Below are 18837 nucleotides of genomic sequence, written 5' to 3'. Positions count from 1 at the left end.
GAAACATAAATTGGGAGAAAATGCTGAAATAGTTGGAGAGAGAAGCAGGAGGAGACTGGATTTGGGTGGGGATTGTAGACCTCTCAAGAACCTTGGCCTTTATCAGGAGGGTATGTGGGAGCCACAATGGATTCTAAGCAAGGAGTGACTCCAGTCTCTGGATGTGATTTGTAGTTGGAGAGATCTCTCATACTCCTGTGTGTTGGAGGGAATAACACTGCAACTAAGACTAGTTAGGAACCTTTAATCATTATCTCTTGAAGAAAGATGATGAAAGTCTGAATAATAATAATGATACCAATGATAATAAAAATCATGATTAAAATTTAATCATAGTAGACGTGAATTAAACCAGGAACTTACTAAGCCCATTACATACTTAATCTTGTTTACCCCACACCAACCCAACCTAGTTGGCACTAGTGTTAACATCTCCACTTTACAGGTAAGGTAAACAAGGTTGAGAGGATACATAACTTGCCCAAGGTCACTCAGTACCCAGATCTGTCAGACTAGAGCGCTGTCTTCACTGCCTTGGACTAAGGCATTGGAAATGGGGAGGAAAAAGGGAAGGCAGATGTGAAAAATATTTAGGAGGCAAATAACAATCATTATTATTATATTAGCATTAGATGATGATGAAGGCAAAGGCGATTTCATTCATCTATCACACATTCGAGACCTTAACGCCAAGTTCGGCGCCCGGGAACAGACAAAATGATTAAGGTGTCGGTGAGAAGTTAATGGTCTAATATGACATAAAACTTCCAAAATTGCAGAGTGACAACGTGATTCCTGTCCACCGCCCGCAATTCAGCGCAAACACTAGATCTGCCTGGGACCTCAGGCCCCGCCCGGCCCCGCCCCGCCCCGCCCCGCCCCGCCGGAGGCGCCTCCGCGGGCCACGTGGTCCGGCGTCCGCGCGCAGACGGCTCCCGGCGCCGGCGCTTCCGGGTTGGCGGAGGTAGAGGCGGTGCAGGGCCAGAAGCTGGAGCGGTGCCGGAGCCCCAGCGGCGGGCCTGGCGGAGGTGGGGGCCGGGGGTGCCCGGCGTGGGGACGCCCGCCGGGCCTTCGGGTGGCCGGCGCGATCCGGACCCCGCCGGGAGCCCCGAGAGGTAGGTCCCCCCTGGGCCTGCCGTCCGTGGGCGCGGGACCTGCGGCCGTGTCCACCCCTCTCCAGCCGTCCGCTCCCGGGTCCGGCCCGAGGGGTCTGGGCCTGGAGGTGGGGGCTCGCCTGCGCCCCGCTCCCGGGTCAGCGGGCTCCGGGGACTCGTCCCCCCGCCGCTCTGTGCTGCGCACGGACTCTGCCAGCCTGGGCGATCCACGCCGCCCTTCCAGAGCAAGGCCCGCTGCCCCTTCCGTTATTTAATTGCGGCTACCCCAAAATTCACTTGGCGCGTGTACGTTTTCTTTGCTTTTTTCAGACAGAATGGCTAATAATGTGTGAAATCGAGACACTGTAGTTTTCATTCTGATATTTATGCAACTATGGAAAGTTAGTGCTGGAAAGGACTTGAGAAATAGTTGATCCCAGTTCCTTCATTTTACAGAGGAGTAAACAGCACTGAGAGGTAACGTGGATGTTGCAGATTCACGCAGCTGGGTAATGGTACAACAGAAACGGGAATCCAAAGCTACGTTTTTAAGTAGATTTTTTAAAGAAGTAAATAATAAAATTCAGTTAGCGATGTGACGTGAATAGTAGGTTCGTTCAGGCCGAGATTAACCTTGTTAGACAAGGCTTCCTCTTTTTTAAACATTATTTTCTATTTCAGGCTTAATCCTTCTTGGCTTCCAAAGAAAATGGCAGAAACACCATCAGAGCCTTCTGGGCAGCTTGTTGTATACTCAGACACACACAGTGACACTGTCTTGGCCAGTTTTGAGGATCAGAGGAAGAAAGGCTTTCTCTGTGACATTACTTTAATCGTGGAGAATGTGCACTTCCGAGCCCACAAGGCCTTGCTCGCTGCTAGTAGTGAATACTTCTCAATGATGTTTGCTGAAGAGGGGGAGATTGGCCAGTCCATTTATATGCTGGAAGGCATGGTTGCAGACACATTTGGTATCCTGCTGGAATTTATCTACACGGGTTGTCTCCAGGCCAGTGAGAAAAGTACAGAACAAATCCTGGCTACTGCTCAGTTCTTAAAAGTCTATGACCTGGTAAAAGCTTACACAGACTTTCAGAATAATCACAGCTCCCCAAAGCCACCAACTTTGAACATGGCTGGTGCTCCAGTGGTTGTTATTTCTAATAAGAAAAATGATCCTCCAAAGCGGAAACGGGGAAGACCAAGAAAAGTCAACAGTTTGCAGGAGGGGAAATCAGAGGTGGCTGCGGAGGAAGAAATACAGCTGAGAGTGAACAATTCAGTTCAGAACAGACAAAACTTTGTGGTTAAAGAAGGAGACAATCGCCTACTGAATGAACAGATTCCAGCAAAAGAAATGGAAGAAGCTGAGCCTGCTTGTGAGTCAGGTAGAGGGGAGGAAATGCCCACTGAAAAAGATGAGAACCTTGATCCCAAGACCCAGGATGGACAGAACAACCAGAGTCGGTACAGCAAGCGAAGGATTCGGAAGTCCGTCAAACTTAAAGATTACAAACTTGTTGGAGATGAAGATGACCAGGGTTCAGCCAAGAGGGTCTGTGGAAGGAGAAGGCGCCCCGGTGGCGCTGAGGCCCGTTGTAAGGACTGTGGCAAAGTCTTTAAGTACAATCACTTTTTAGCAATCCACCAGAGGAGCCACACGGGTAATTTACACTTTCACAGCTTATTGGAATGTGTTTTGGAACAGTAATGATAATAATAGCTTTCATTTATTGTGCAATTTCTGTGTGATGGGCATTGTAATAAAGCCTTTCTATATGCTATTGCATTTAATTCTCACAACAGTCCTGCAAGATAGGTGATGTTATCCCCATTGTACAGATAAAGAGACCAAGTCCTAGAAAGCTTGAGTAACTTGCCCCGTCATCATCCATTTAGTGACAGAGCGGGAGTTTGAACCCAGGTAGCCTGATTCCAGAACGCCTCTTCTTATTTGGAGTTGTTGGTTCAAGGCTTTAATGTCCAGGTATCAAGCCCTAGCCAAATTTATTCTACTTTCTGACTCTTGAACATTCCTCATCTTGACCATAGCTCTGCTTTTGCCCAGGTTTGTCTGGTCAACTTTCTTAGCCTTCTAGCTGTAAATGCCTTCCCTTTCAGTCTCTAGTGCCCAGCACTGGCCTGGAGACCCTTCTGTGAGGATGGAAATGTTCTATGTCTGTGCTGTCCAGTATGGTGGCCACTAGCCACGTGTGGATTTTGAACACTTGACGTGGTGAGTGTGACTGAGGAACTGAGGAATTTTTTATTTTATTTTAGTTAATTTAAATGGTCACCTTACTGGACAGTGCAGCCCTAGCCAGAAATCCCTTCCATCTTTGAGCCCTCTGTTACGCACTTAACTCACTCTCCTTTAGGTTCCATTGTAGTTACTGCATAAATACTGCTCTACTTAATTGTAAGCTTAAGTATAGGGACTGGGGCTTAAGTCTTCTGTTATCTAGCAGCTTCCTGTCATCTGAGCCAGCTGCATCTAGCACTGTGGTTCTCAGTCTGGCTGCACATTAGAACCACCTAGGGAACTTCTGAAACGACCAGTGCCTGGGCCCCAACCCCAGAGCTGCTGATTTCATTGTCTGGAGCCTTGCTGTTTTTAACAGATAGATTGAGAACCCTGAATTCTGGTTCTTTGAACAAAGCAGACACTTGAGAAATATTTGTTGAACTGTAATAAAGCATAGTTTAAAGAGTTAAATAGTTTTATGACACTGGTTAAGGAAAGCAACATGTAGGACCTTCCCTTTTGCCCCCAGTGTTCTGAAATTTGGCAGTGCATCGTTATTGCGTGGGACTGTTTTCTTCCATTTGGTTGGATACCAGGAGATCCATATGGTCTGGAAGCTCATATTTTTCAGTTCCAGAAAGTTTTCTTGAGTTATTTCATAGACGATTTCTCGCCTCTGTTTTCTCTGTGCTCTCTTTCTGGAACTCCTGCTGTTTGGTCCAGGACCCTCCTAGACCCATCCTTTAACTTCCTTATCTTGTCTCTTCTATTTTCCATCACTTCTTGCTCTACTTTCTGAGAGATTTCCACTTTTTCTTTCCGCCCTTATAGTTTTTCTATTTCTACTTATTTTTTTACTTCTAAGAGCTCTTTTTTCTCTGAATTTTTTTTTAAATTTTATTAGAATCCTCTTTCTGTTTCACAATGTAATGTCTTACCTCTGTGAGCAGGTAATGATCATGTTTACTTATTTGTTAGGTTTTAATGTTTTCCTCACCTGGGGCAGTTTCTGTTTTCTGCAAGTTGCTTTTTTTCTTGTTTGTTCTGGTATCTGTTTCAACTACTAAAATCCTTCCTTGAATGGTGATTTTTTTAAAAAATCATAATCGTACGTAAGAATGGTTTTCTAAAAGCTACTAGCAGGTCTGCGGGTGTGAAGAGGGCCTGTAGACAGCGGCCTGGCTGAGGGTGACGTGGCTGGCCGCCACTTCCTTGCTGATGCCTGGCATCCAGCTTCAGCTTTCGTACCTCGGCCCTTCACATTCTAGGTGAAGACACTCCACTCTCCCACTCGGGGGCTGTAGGCCTGGCTGCCAGTGTCTAGAGTGGGGCGGGGAAGAAGGTGGGTGTGGGGGGTGCTCTCATCATCTCAGACATAAACTTTGACTTGCCCTCCGTGTGGTAGTCCCATTGCACTGTGCCTGGAGACCTCTGATCAGAGACCCCTAGGCCAGAGACCCTTCATTTTACCCGCTGCAGAGAGCAGTCTCCATCTTCTGTTGGTATAGGGTCCGTCTCCGGGCTGCATGGGTGGGAGTCTGGATCTGAGTTGGGGGGTCTACCTACCTTTGAAACAGTGTCATTTATGCTCCTTACCCGCGTTTTCAGAGAAAACAGGTGCCACCAATTCCTGAGCCTTATGGAGGCTCAGTCTTAAAAATTAGGTTGTATCTCAGCGCCACTCTCTGCTGGCAGCAGATTCGTCTAGTCCAGCTTGCAGAATTTTATTGCTGATGTTGTCTCTCCTGTTCATTGGCCTTTTGGACATGTGCCTTTTAAGAAAAATCCCTTTGTTGTCATTGTAATTTGGGAGGGAACAGAAAGATGTGGAGATTCTTGCTTACACCATGGTTCTGGGGCTCTTATTCCAGGGGAGCGACCTTTCAAATGTAATGAGTGTGGAAAAGGCTTTGCCCAGAAGCACTCCCTGCAGGTCCACACCCGGATGCACACGGGCGAGCGGCCGTACACCTGCAGCGTGTGCAGCAAGGCTCTCACCACCAAGCATTCGCTGCTGGAGCACATGAGCCTACACTCAGGTAGCCGGGCTTGCACCAGAGGGCCGACTGCCACCAGGCTCCCATTCCCAGGGTGGGCGTTACAGGATCCAAATGGTGATTTCTCAGCCTCGTATCATTTCCCACATGGTGTCATTGGAGGACAGAATTATGCAACTGTCAGAGTGTAGTTTAGAGTTCTGCACAGCATCGAGCCTTAAACTAGGGCTTATCAGCTGGCTGCCAGAAGTTCAGTGTGCAAACGTGGTTTAACCACCAGAGTTTAGAATTATTTTACTTTGGATGCCTTGGGGGGAAACTTGGATTCTCCAGTTTTACCCTAGACTCCACCACTCCCTGTTGCCTTACGTACTGTTGTACATTTATGTTACTGTAGTAGACTCTGAAGGCATTTGGGTTTGTAGACAAGTCATTTGTATCATTTATAAAAATGGGGACCTGGGCCCACTGGTATTTACCTTATTAGTGAGCATTCTGGTTCTTTATACTTTTTCACATGTTTTAGTGTTTTGTTTTTTATTTGGCAGGACAGAAGTCTTTTACCTGTGATCAGTGTGGAAAATATTTCAGCCAGAAAAGACAACTAAAGAGCCATTACCGAGTTCATACAGGTACAATAAAATGAGAAAATCTGGATTGGTGGGTGGGGCAGAAATGCAAACACAAACTATTTCTGAAACACTAGTTTCATATTGTAGACGATGAATGAGTATTTAGGGAAAAGAGTTGTAAAAAGCAATCTAAATTAGATGTCCTTGTGTTATTCCCTACTACCATGTGATTTGTATTTAATTTTTATACTACAGATTTGGTGCAACACACAAAAACCCTGCAGAATTGGTATCTTTCAGAAGTGCCACTTGACTGAGAGGGCACCAGTTGATCGGTTGTTAGTGGGGCCTGGACAGAGACGTCACCACCTCATAGCTGTCAGTTCAGGCTTTTCTCCCTCCTGGCTCTACCCATTGTCCTTTTTTCTTTCCTAACAACTGATAAGAAATGAGTTGGGGTGGGGAGTGTCATTTGAGATCAATGGCCACAGTCACGTCAGTGCTTCGAGGGAAAAGGGAGGTAACATTTAGGGAGATTGGAAAGGTCCCAGCTCTCTTGAGGAAGCAGTGAGTTGAGATGCACAGGAAAATATTGACTGTTACCAGATTAATAAAAAAATTATTGTTGTTTTATTAAAAGTGCCATATTTAAAGTGATTATTTTTCAGGGAAGTGCTTTAACACAGATCACTGAAGAAATGCAGGGAGAGCATATATGCACTGACACTTTTTTTATTGTTGCGACAAGGCCACTCATTACCGGAATGCAACCACTGCCATCGCAAATTCATGGATGTGTCGCAGCTAAAGAAACATCTACGAACACACACAGGTAAAAGTCCAGCTCGCCCTCTCTTTCCAGTACACTTGATGTTTTCAGGAGAGTGAGGAATGAAGTACTCTGAGTCCACTGCTCAGACTGCAGTTGTGTAAATTGGGTGGGAATTTTATGAGTCCAAGGCAGAACGCAGTCAACATCATTCTGTGGGGAAATCACGTCTCTGTAGGTTAGTAAAACAGAGAGCACTTACTGAGCACTGTTCATACGTGAAATTCATTTAATACTGCAAAATGGTGCAGTCTGAGTCTGGTTCTGTGTTTCACTCTTAATTGACTTCAACATTGAAGATTATCACAAAAATTTTTTAGAAAATTTTGAAACATACACAAAGGTATTATAGACACTGAGGGTTTTTCCGCTTTCTCCCCTAAAACCAGTACTTAAAGCTTAAGCATCGCCACCTCCAGAAAAATCAGCATCAGGGATGACGAGGAGGCAAGATCGATTAGGGGAGGTCAAATTCTTTCATTTCAGATCAGAAAAGTAAAAATGTGGGCCTTTTAGAACCTTTTGATAAGGAGCACTTCTTAAAAATAAACCTGTTAGATAGTTTCTAAGAAAAGCTTTCTATTGTAAGTTGATTATTTAATGATTCTGTTAAATTGTCTACTAAAATTATATATCAGATTGGTTTATGTGCTTTGGACATTTTTTTAAAAATGCAAGTTTTTCTCCGTAAAGTCATTTACTTTCTTAAAGTAAATGTCTCATAGGGTATGAGTTTTATGAAAATGGATCTCTGTACAGTCTTTCTACAGACATTATCATTATAGGTTCTGTGAAATTTAAATCATCCATTTAATACATACGTACGGAACAGTGACTGGGTACCAGGCACTGTTCTTGATCCTGGGGATACAGCGGTAAATGAGATGGACAGAGCCCCTGCTCTTGAGGGGCTAACATCTGAACAGGGAAGACAAAGAACAAATGACTGCGTGACATGTTAGGTGGGGTCCGTGCTATGAAGAACTAAATGCAGGGGAACGGGACTGGTGCAGGCAGGGAAGCTGCCCTCCTCTGTGCAGGCTTGTCTGGGAAGGCCTCACTGATGGGGTGACATCTTGGGTGCAGATCTGAATGCTGTGGGGAGCAAGCAAGCCATTGTGGCTATCCAGGAGAAGAGCTTCCCAGGCAGAGGGAACAGCAGGGGCAGACCCCTGGGATGGGAGAGTTTCTGAGATGCTGGAGAAATGTCAGGAGGCAGGAGTGGCCGTGGCAGAGCCAGGGAGGTGGGAATAGGAAGGAGTGGGGTAGGTGGACACCAGAGGCGGCTGGAGTCCATGTGGTGCAGGGGCTCTCAGCCTAGCTGGGTGCTTCAGTCACCTGAGAAGTTTTAAAAAAGAAAAAGCCTGGTCCCAGCCCCAGAGATTCAGATGGAATTGATCGGGGGTAGCGCCTCAGAATTGACATCTGTAAAAGTTCCCCAGGTAATGTTAGTGTTCGTTCAGGCTTCAGAACTTTCGAGTCCACAGGAAAGACTCTGGATTTTATTCTAAGTGAGAGGACTTTAATGAAAGGAGTGACACAATGTGTTAGAATTTAATAGGATCCCCCCAGCTACCATGTTGGGTGGGGTGAGGCGGGGTGGAGGCCCCGTTAGGAGGCTGTTGCAACAATCAGGGGCTTGGTACAGCGTGCTAGCAGTGGAAGTGGTGACGAGTGTCTAATTCTGGATGTATTCTGAAGGAATTGTCAGTGTGATTTGCTCATGATTGGATGTCGGGGGTGAGAGAAGGGGGAGGCAGAAGCAGCTGGAAGGATGAGAAACTGGAAAAGACTGGGAGGAACAAATCCAGAGTTAGGTGTTGGACGTGGGTCTGAGATGTCTATTTGACATCCAAGTGCAGATGTGGAGGAGGCAGCTGGATGTTTGAGTCTGGAATTCAGGGGAGACGTGCAGGCACGAGAAATTTATGTGCTTCCACACCGGCCTGTAAGTAGCATGTGAAGCTGTGCTGAGAATACCAGGGGAGGGCGTGGAGGTGGAGGAGAGCTGAGGTGCCTTGGTTATGTTGAGTAGTCGGAGATGAGACATTTCATCTTAGTTTTGTCCTCTGAGTATATAAGGTGTACTTGAGGCTCCTGGTCTTTATGAGGAGAGGTAGGCCTTGAAGTGGGCGTGAAAAGGAACTGAGGTCCTCTCTCTATAATCCCAGCAAACTCTTCTCCACCTGTCTACTTTGAGGAGAAGCAGTAAAGGAAAGTGGAAGATATGTGACAAAAAAAAAAGAGACAAAAAGCACTCTGTCAAGTGGTTTGTATGACTTAGAAATAAGAAAAGAAGTCAAAGCCATTAACAAATTGGGCTCTTTGAGGGCAAGGACTGTGACCCACCTGTCCCTAGCACAGAGAGTGTGCACGATGTTGGTGCTGAAAGTGTTGGTATGCCACTTCCCTGCTCCCCGGGCAGAGTGGAAGGTTTTGAAGAGGCTGCCTGGCGGAGCTGGCGCTCACCTCCGCAGACAGTGGTGTGAACACACCTTAGCAGGCAGGTCATGCCCAGAGGGCCAGGGCAAGAAGCACCAAGTGCAACAGCAGGGGCCACGCTCAGTTGGAAAACCGAGACTGTCACCTCTTAGCTCTTTAATGTAAACTCTCTCTGGGTTAGGTGTCCTGTGCCAAGCACAGGTAGTCAAAGATAAATCAGAGATGTTCTCTTCCCTAAGAGAGCATCTTCAGTGGGGGAGATGGATGCGTCTTGAAATGGAGGCAAGGTGTCAGGCAGACGGGCAGTGCCCGTGAGGTGGCTGCAGCTCAGGCTCTGGTGCTCAGACCTTATCCCTGTACCTGCAGCTGGCAGGCTGACAGGGACCGAGCCAAGCCAAGCCAGTCTCACGACTGATAGACCAGTGAATGCATTAACTTAACAGAGGGACTACACCTTTCTGTTGCCTGCAGTACCGCCTTCCTGACATCAGTTTACCTGAAAACCAAGTTAGTGATCAGAAGAGTGCTTGATGAGCTGGGGGCAAGTTCAGGGAATTAGCCCAGGCGGTGGAGAAGCCTGGTGAGTGACCTCTGACCCCCCAATACAGTCCCAGCCCTCAGTGTCCCTGTCCGTTGGATGGTGTTAGGTAAACACTGGTTCTGCCCTAAGGGCTCCCGCTCACATGCAGATGCCCTGCCTAGTAAGACATCGTAAAGGTAGTGAAGTCACAGCTTTCATTCATAGCCTCGTTCTGTTGGATTGGGTTCGTAGCTTCCTAAATCTCCTCCTGGATTTCCAGACCATCCATTAAGTTGCTCATCCCCATCTTTGTGAGATCTGGGGGCCCCTCACCATAACATACCCTTACAGAGTCCACGCGTGATCTAGTGAGAATGTCAGTACAGCGGGCTAAGAGCCTCAGTAGAGTGAACACAGTGACGGAAATGATTCGCTTTCCCTGGGAAGATCTGGGAGAGCACCCCAGAGAAAAGACCCAGATCTTGAGGCCACAGTAAGTGCTGGATGGACAGAGGAAGTGGGAAGAGGTGTTCCCAGACAGGAACAGGGTGTGCGGGGCTTGAGGATGTGACAGGCCAGCATCCGAGGGCCGCAGTGAGGAGTTCCACAGTGAGCAGCTAGGCTGAGATTGCCAACAGGGGGCAGATCCATGGCGAAGGCAGCTGCGGGGGAGATCTCTGAGCAGAGAGAAGGTATATTTTGATTTGTGTATTGAAAAGGACTCAGGCAGCACCAGGAAGATGGTCAGAGAGGGAAGGTCCTGGGGATGAGCCAGTTAGCCGGCTCATTGGGGAAGAAAGATGAAGGCCTTCGGGTTAAGAGAGTGGAAGGAAGAGATGTACTTAAGAGATTTTTAGTCTGGGGAAAAAATAGTCACTGCAAACATGACAAAGTATTAATATCCCAAATATGAAAGAGTGAGGACCCCAGCAGAAAACTGGGCAGGAGACATGAAGGGCACATCACAGAAGACGACACGAGAATGGCCAGTAGATGTATAAAACGATGTTAACTGCATTAATTGTCACAGAAAAAGAAATGTGCACTTGTTTTTGCCCATTAGATTGGCAAATATCTGAGGAAATGGACATCTTTATGTTCTGTTGGTGGGAATAAATTTGGGAACTTTCTGGAAAGAACTTTGACAATATGCATCAAAATGTAAACTGCCCAATTGTGAAAAGATGTTTGCATGAGGATATTCATCATAAGCAGGATTGTTGTAATGTCACAAGCTTAAAAATTACTTAAATGTCCGTCAGTAAGGGATTAGTTAGGTAAATTTTGGACAAGATACACAGTGGAAACAACACACTTTTAAAATGGTGGCGTGGCTTTATTTGACATTACAGACCAGCATGCACTAGATGGTCTCGTGGTGTAAACTGTATACTTACGTGTGTATATGCACCAAGAGATGTCCGTAAAGATGTTCATCGCAGTGTTAAGTAGCTACCTCAAGAGGGGGCTCTGGAGTGGTTTTTCAATACTTCGTACTTTTCAATATTATTTGAGTGTTTTAGAATGAACATGGGTGATTTTTAGAGAAAAACAAAGCAGCTGTTTTAGGAATTAAAATGTACAGAACTGGATTGCCAATTGAATGTGAACGCAGAGTGCACAGAGGATGTCATGTGACTGTTGGGCCTGGCTGGGGCAGGAGCTGGATGGTGCAGCCATTAACCAAGAAAGTCATTCCAGGTTTGAGCTGATGGCAGTGGGAAATCAGCTGTGATACTCAACAAGCCCCCAGTAGTCAGTACTGTCTGGAGCTGAGATGGGGATTTACAAGTCATCAGGGTGGGGTTGGTGGCGTATACTGCTGAGAAGAGGGTCTGGAAGGAAACCCTTGAGTTACTTAGATATTTCTGTCAGCATCCTCCTTGTTGGGACCTGTAGGTCTTGTGTCTCTGCCTTTCCTTTAATTGCCGTTGTGTAATCCTCCTATAACAAACTACCCTCTGGCCCTACTGCCACCCAGGCCCTGTCCCCTCACCTTTTTTCCTTCCTCTCCATCTGCCTCCTGCACCCCCTGGTCCAGGCCTCAGCACTTCATGTGTAGACTATTACAGGCATTCCTGCCTGGTCCTGCTGCCTACAGCCCACCCTACCCATCATTCCCATGTTTTTTTCATAGTACTTTTGTCATGTCGTTCTTCTGCTGGAAACTTCCAGAAGTTCCACAGGTCCTCTGCCTGGAATTTACGGCTTTTTGTGGCCTGGTCTCACCTTTGAGCTCCACCACTCCTCAGAGTGAATCCTTGTACCTCTTTGTCCACATTGTGTGGTCATTTCCAACAGCTGCTTTTTGGCAGTGCTGTTTATCCTAGTACCTGACCCAGGCCTCGCTCCATTCTAGCCAGACCCTGCCTCCTCCACATCCATCATCTTGTCACACTCAGTATTGTTGATACCTCTCATTTTAATGTTTAGTCAAATACAGCCCCACATTACTTGATTACTACATGTATCTTATCTTCTCAGATCGACTGTACATTCTTTTTGAGGCAGTGAGCATGTCTTTTGTTCTTGGCTCTATACTTTGTTGATGGTGTATCAGTGCTTTAGAAGTGAATAAACTGAGGAAGGGCTGGGTCACTCCACTGAAGGCAGTCAAGCTGTGTAACTCTTACCAGAACAGATCAGAAACCAGAGGAGTAGGAAGACTTTCCACAGATTCACCGTGGCTAGGAAGGTTTGTCTTCTTACTGTCCTGGAGGATGTTCCAGGAAAGAATTTCCATTATTTAAAACATTTGCCAACAGAAAGACTTGCTGAGATGTTGTAAACCCAAACCCAGATGGAATTGAATGATAAAGTTAGCATTGCTGGATGTGTTTCCCACACAGAACTTTATAGTGACAAGCAAACAGAGCAGGTCCTCAGTCTTTGAATCTGGAGAGGGAGAAGATAGACCGAGATCAGAGTAGGCCCCAGCTCTGATTTGGAAAGCTATTGAAAGATAATGGCAGTGGCCTGGTTTTAACCTTTGGAGTGGTAAGAGTTATTGATGCAAAGATGCAGACTCATGCAGGTTGTCACAAGTGTCTTCTGCCTAGGTGGAGCTTGGAAGAATGTCTAGCCTGAGTTTTCCAGTAGATGCTGTGAAAGGAAAGCTACCTGACCATCCTCCACTTCAAATGCGCTCATCTCTTGCTGTTTTCTAGCTAAGCTGGATTTTGTTTGTTTTCTTTTCTTTTTTTTTTAAATTCATAGTTCCTTTGCCTGCATTAGGATCACTTAATTTTGTCTCTGGAAGGCATGACAGTCTGTTATTTTGTGTGCAGTATACAAACTAATGCTGAATAAATGCTTTTCGAAGCTTTATTAATTCATAGTGGGGTCTGGGGCAGTCACAACATCCTGTGTGGGCCTTAGTTCCACTCTGTGAAATTCATTAATTCAACAGGATTTCTGGAACAGTGTGCCAGGCCCAATTCTAGGCACTGGGGTACTACGAGTAGAGAGAGTAAACAATATGTATAGTATATGAGGTGGTAACAGCCTTGTGGGAAAACTAACTCAAGGCAGTGGACTAAGAAGTATTGGGGGTGGACCGGTACTGATGAAGCCTCTCTGGTAAAGTGACATTTGAGCAGAGACTTGGAGGCAGTGTGGAGAGAGACCCCCTGGGGGAGACATACCAGGGAGAGGGCTGGCTGAGCACGAGGGCCCTGAGCTGGGCTTCCTTGGAGTGAGGTGTTCAGTGCCTCTTCAGGATGCCTGCAAGTCTGAATCGGTGAACTAGGGGAGAGTGCCTGATGAGGGTGGGTAGGTTTGGGGTGAGGAATGGGAGTGGGCGGACAGATCTGGGATTCTTTGTATGCCCAGGGCTTTGGTTTTTATATCGGGATGGGGATAGGGAGCCTTTAAAGTGTTTGCAGCAGATGCTTGAACTGGTCTGGCTGCCTAAAGGATCACTCTGGTTGCTGCATTGATTGTGGACGACAGACAAGCAGGAGCCAAAGTGGGGAGACCTGTTAGGAGGCTGCTACAGAGAGACGGCAGTGGCCTGGACTAGGGGTATCAGAGGAGGCGGTGAGAAGTGGTCGGAGTCAGGCTGCAGTTGGAGGGTAGATAGAAACATGAGTAATATGTAAGTCACCCAGTGCACAGGGGTCCTTATGAAGGTCAAGAGGGCTGCCTAACCAGGCAGTAAGGTATGAGCATGTCAGTTACCTAAGGGTAGATTGTACAGGAGTAAGTGTGGTGTGTTCCTTTGTTTCCTACGTAAAGGACTCACTCACCTCCTTGTTTCGGTTTTTAAGTTTTTAAGGAAAAGAACCATACCTTACGCTTTCTCTGTATCCACACAGTGCTCAGGTGCATAGTAGGTGCTTGTTGAGTGCTTCATTCATTCCTGCTTTTTGAGGATTCTAGCGGTGTTGCTTTTCTTCTTTTTTATATTGTGAAACTATGGAGTGAGTTTTGCTTTTTGTTTTATGTTGAGTGTATATTTCTAAAGACTTTGCCTTTTTTAGGTGAGAAGCCATTTACTTGTGAAATCTGTGGCAAATCTTTCACAGCAAAGAGTTCTCTGCAGACCCACATCAGGATCCATCGGTAAAGTTTTGCAGATGTTTCTCTTGTGGTGTCCTCATTCAACCCTGGTGTTCAGTAGGGTGACATATGTTACCTATACAGCTCTTTTCCCCAAATTATTACTCTGGTAGAATTTTCTGTGTATTTTATTATTTTATCTTTTCAATAAAGAAATTCCTCATGCAAAATCAAGAAAACTGATTCTGGCCAGCAAAAGATTGCGTTATTGATTTCATTTCTTGAATTTTGATTTTGGGCTGAGGGCTGGTCCAAAGCTTAAATCTTCAAAAATAAATATTAAATTTAATGTTTTCTGAATAATGTTTTTGTTCATACAACTCACTTCCAGATTGGATTTAGTAGTCCTTCTAACAGCATCACAAATAATTAGGGGCTATTCAGTTTTTTAATATTGAAATGATCATATATATTTATTTGGCCATTAGAGTCTAATATTTAGTTGTGAGAACTAAAACAAAACAAAAAATTGTATTTTAATATATAAATGTTTACTTTCTTATCTGAAATAAAGATTATGGAATCATAAAATTTTATCACGCCTAGCCCAGCCTCATCCACCGCCCTTCCTGAAACACCACCCCCACCTTTTGTTTTTTAAGATTAGAAACTGAAGCTCATGGAAGTTGTGACTCGCTCCAGTTCCTTAAGTTAGTCGGAGAACTCGTGACTTATGACTCCTGGTCAAGTTAATTTTCCTCTATTCTCGAGTGCTTCTCCCTAAATAAACAGGAAGTAATAAACAGATCTTTCTGTTTTTAATATAAAATATATATTTTCTTATAGAGGAGAAAAGCCATACTCCTGTGGCATTTGTGGCAAATCCTTCTCGGACTCCAGTGCCAAGAGGAGACACTGCATTCTACACACGGGCAAAAAGCCTTTCTCCTGCCCTGAGTGTAACTTACAGTTTGCTCGCTTAGACAACTTGAAGGCTCACTTGAAAATCCATAGCAAAGAGAAACAGGTGTCCGATGCCAACAGCGTTTCCGGCAATACTACTACTGAAGAGGTCAGAAATATTCTTCAGCTGCAGCCATATCAACTCTCCACCTCCGGAGAGCAGGAAATTCAGCTTCTTGTGACTGATTCTGTGCATAACATCAATTTCATGCCTGGTCCTAGCCAAGGAATCAGCATTGTCGCTTCAGAGAGTTCCCAGAACATGACCGCAGACCAGGCTGCTAATCTCACCCTCCTCACGCAACAGCCAGAACAGCTGCAGAATTTAATTCTTTCAGCTCAACAGGAGCAAACAGAACACATTCAGAGCCTCGATATGATTGAAAGCCAGATGGAACCCTCACAGACTGAGCCGGTGCACGTAATCACACTCTCCAAGGAAACCTTGGAACATCTTCACGCCCATCAAGAGCAAACAGGAGAGCTCCATTTAGCAAGTGCTTCAGATCCAGCTCAGCACCTGCAGCTGACACAGGAGCCTGCTCCGCTGCCGCCCACCCACCACGTGCCGCAGCCCACACGGCTTAGCCAGGAGCAGAGCTGACCTGAAAACGTGTTTGACTGCTCTGTCAGTCTCTTCTCCATAAGCCAGCCATAACAGCCATAACTGGATTGTGTGCTTGAAGTCGGGCTTTGTGAGACTCTCACTTACAGATCCTTACAGAGATGTGATAACTAGCTGACAGTTACAATGCTTTCCATCCGGGCAGCAGGATGTGTGTATCATGTCTTATATAAAGTACTGATTTGGATTTAGTATTTCAATACTGATGAATGGCTTTCCTTTTCATCTACTACATCTCTTAAAGACTTGTGTAATTTTTCTTTAGGGGCATTGATTTAGACTTTTCTGTAAGTATTAAATGTTCACAGCCATAGGTTATGGTCTTGCTGACCTTTCCAGTTATATTTTTTATTTTTTAGAACAAAGCAAGTCATACGTTGAATTGGGTAGAGTGGTTGGTTTCACTTTCTCATCTCTAAGGCAACACAATTGCCACTATAAGACAAGTCAGGGCTGAGTAAGACAGATCACAACTTTAGGGAATCTCTCCTTTTAATAACTTCCAATCCCCAGACATAGTAACTCTCAACATTTAATATTTGTGTGGTATGATGGGCTCATCATGTCACGTTTAAGATAGATTCAAAGACATACAAATTAAATGTCTATTTTAACTCAAAATTCATAGAACAAGAAAGCCAAAAGTATAAGATTATTTTTAAAATTCTGAATTCAACTTTTCTGAGAAACAGATTTACATATTTTTTAAAAGCAGGTTATTGAAAATTTAATTAGAAAGTCTAATTAAAGTATGAAATTGGGTCAAGGTATTCACCCCAAATAAATTCTGAATTTTGTCATCAATATTTGATCTTCATGATGAAGTTAAAGCTTTCTTAATTAGCCTGGAATATAAAATTTTATTCAGTGTAATTTGTGTTAAATATACTCTACTGAATTCTAATTGATTTCTGAAAATGTTGATCTGTGTATGGTGTCTGATAACTTTCTGGAGATGGGAACTTAAAATCTATTTTTATTGGAAAGTAGCCACAAAATGGACACATCATTTTTAAAAGTAAATATTCTTCTCCTAATCTTAAAAATAATTTTGAGCCTCAGAGACTTAATAGGCAGCATGTGTCTGTAATCATTGTATGATTTTAAATAATCATCAAAAGATTAAATTGTTTGGGTTAGGTTTTCATATTTTATTGGTTATATTAGGTTAGCATATTTTATTGAATACTGTGACTGCTTTCTTTCAAGTAAACTGGTAGAGGATTTTTGAGAAAAGAAGGTGAGCACTAGTATATGTAAATTTACATAATGCTGGTGGAGAATAGGGGTAATCTACCCTAAAATTAACAGTCTTCACATCAGTTACTTGTTTCCTTGTTTTAGACATCTTTGATGTCCACCCGAATCAAATAAGTTTTTTGGAGGTTAAAGTAATAGAAAATTGTTCAGGTTTGAGAGAAGATGAAGGCATTTTTCTAACATATTTGCCAAACTCTATTTTATTGTATATAATTCATAGAATTTCCAAAATGATTTATCTTATATGTATCAACCAAAGTAATGTTAAATCAGGCCTGATTAGAGCAAAGGTATAGTTTTTACAAATACAGTTATGCCCTAAATAATTATTTCAGGTTCTTCACTTAGTCATTTAAACTATTTATTTTAACCTAATTCTTAAAATGCAAAGACTTTACCAGCTTTTCAAAGCCTACTGGCCCACATTTTCTCCAGGAGACACATAGTATTAAAGTAAATGAATTTTTAACAACTCACTCTTGGATAGCTGGATAATTATTCAGGATATACAGTCACATGACTATAAAGTCAAGTTTAATTAGCTTGATGACAGTCTACCTCTGTGCTAAGAGAAATATAATGTGAGCCGCATATGTAATTTTAAATTTTCTAGTAGCCACATTAAAAACATAAAAAGATGAAATTAATTTTAATAAAATAGTTTATTTAATCCAACATTTGCCAAATAGTATCATTTCAACATGTAATCAATATAAAAATGTATTAAGATATTTTACATCCTTTTTTTCACAGTAAGTCTTCAAAATCTGGTGTGTATTTTACACTTAGTGTATACTCAATTTGGATGCTAATGTTCATTGGACATACTTGATCTATATTTAGAGTTCATACAATTTACAGTTGAACACCTAGATTCACATTCAAGTAGTTGCAGATGTACTTAATTTTTTTTTCAATAATTGAAACCAGTATCAGTTTTTAAATTAAAATTAATTAAAACCCAGTTCCTCTGTCACACTAGCCACATGTTTGATAGCCACATGTGGTTGGGGGCTCCTGTATTGTACAGCACAGGCCTGCCTGTTTCTAGCTCGAGAGCCAGTCTCAGTCATAAAAATATCTTCTGGAAGACTGCTGGGTTCTTTACGAGGTGTCAAAGGGAAAGGAGAAAATGATAGCTTGATAAATCTAGGCTCTCTTCTGTGACTCAAATACACATTCTGCCCCTTTGGATGAAATCCTGAATTTTAAAGTTCAGTGACTGTACCCAAAGGAAATGTCATGTATGGAAAAATGTTTCCATTGTGTCTTGGAGAAGTCACTGGCTCAGTTCCACAGCTCATTTTGTACTAAACTTGCACAATTTTTAAAATTGTTTTAACAAGTGCAGAATACAAATCGTACTTCTTGGGAAATAGTAGAATATTATGCTTTCAGGCTACTGAAATGACCTCGACTTTCGAAGGTGCATCTCTCTGGTTTTCTTTCAGCAGAGGGCCAGCCTTGGGGAGACATGAGCTCTTGCCACTGAGTAAGTTAGTCTCGTGCTTGCCCCTGTGTTTCTTGAAACTCATCTTCCTACCTCTACTCTGTGTATTTTCTGCAGTTGGTTCTTACGTTGTAAATGTGAGCAACCCGTTAAATAATGCTGAGGAATACAACGAGATTCTCATTATAGATGCTTACATCTAGGTTTTCATCAATTGGAGTAATAACATCTGCCACATTTTGAGTCTTTGCAAGAGGCCAGGAGTGAAGTCCAGTGTATTAGGTCTGTATCTTATCCTAGTGCTTCTCAAATGTCTTCCATATCATGGTGCACAAAAAGT

General features: G+C 43.9%; 1 protein-coding gene across 3 annotated transcripts; it reads left to right on the top strand.

Annotated features, from left to right (window-relative positions):
• Window positions 1-940: 940 nt before the first annotated feature.
• ZBTB24 (zinc finger and BTB domain containing 24) lies at window positions 941-17722 on the top strand. 3 transcript variants are annotated; one of them, XM_004422203.3, is made up of 7 exons: window positions 941-1115; window positions 1776-2758; window positions 5211-5378; window positions 5885-5968; window positions 6657-6740; window positions 14181-14262; window positions 15046-17722. In XM_004422203.3, exons 2-7 carry the CDS (start codon window positions 1804-1806, stop codon window positions 15764-15766), a joined length of 2094 nt encoding a protein of 697 aa, XP_004422260.1. In that variant the 5' UTR covers window positions 941-1115; window positions 1776-1803; the 3' UTR covers window positions 15767-17722. The 3 variants fall into 3 exon arrangements, with proteins under 3 accessions (XP_004422260.1, XP_087300111.1, XP_087300109.1); XM_087443983.1 differs by lacking the exon at window positions 941-1115 and adding an exon at window positions 1128-1400; XM_087443985.1 differs by lacking the exon at window positions 5211-5378.
• Window positions 17723-18837: the final 1115 nt, after the last annotated feature.

This window comes from Ceratotherium simum, chromosome 19, assembly GCF_057802395.1.
Source record: "Ceratotherium simum simum isolate JZ-2026a chromosome 19, ASM5780239v1, whole genome shotgun sequence".
Taxonomy (NCBI): Eukaryota; Metazoa; Chordata; class Mammalia; order Perissodactyla; family Rhinocerotidae; genus Ceratotherium; species Ceratotherium simum.
This window is presented reverse-complemented; position numbering and strand designations above follow the sequence as displayed.

What these genes read in the sequence shown, in the direction of transcription:
- ZBTB24 (XM_004422203.3), top strand. Translation starts at nt 1,804, where the DNA reads ATGGCAGAAACACCATCAGAGCCTTCTGGGCAGCTTGTTGTATACTCA. An exon ending in GCACATGAGCCTACACTCAG is followed by an intron (nt 5,379 to 5,884) that starts GTAGCCGGGCTT and finishes TTTATTTGGCAG; the next exon opens with GACAGAAGTCTTTTACCTGT. An exon ending in ACATCTACGAACACACACAG is followed by an intron (nt 6,741 to 14,180) that starts GTAAAAGTCCAG and finishes TGCCTTTTTTAG; the next exon opens with GTGAGAAGCCATTTACTTGT.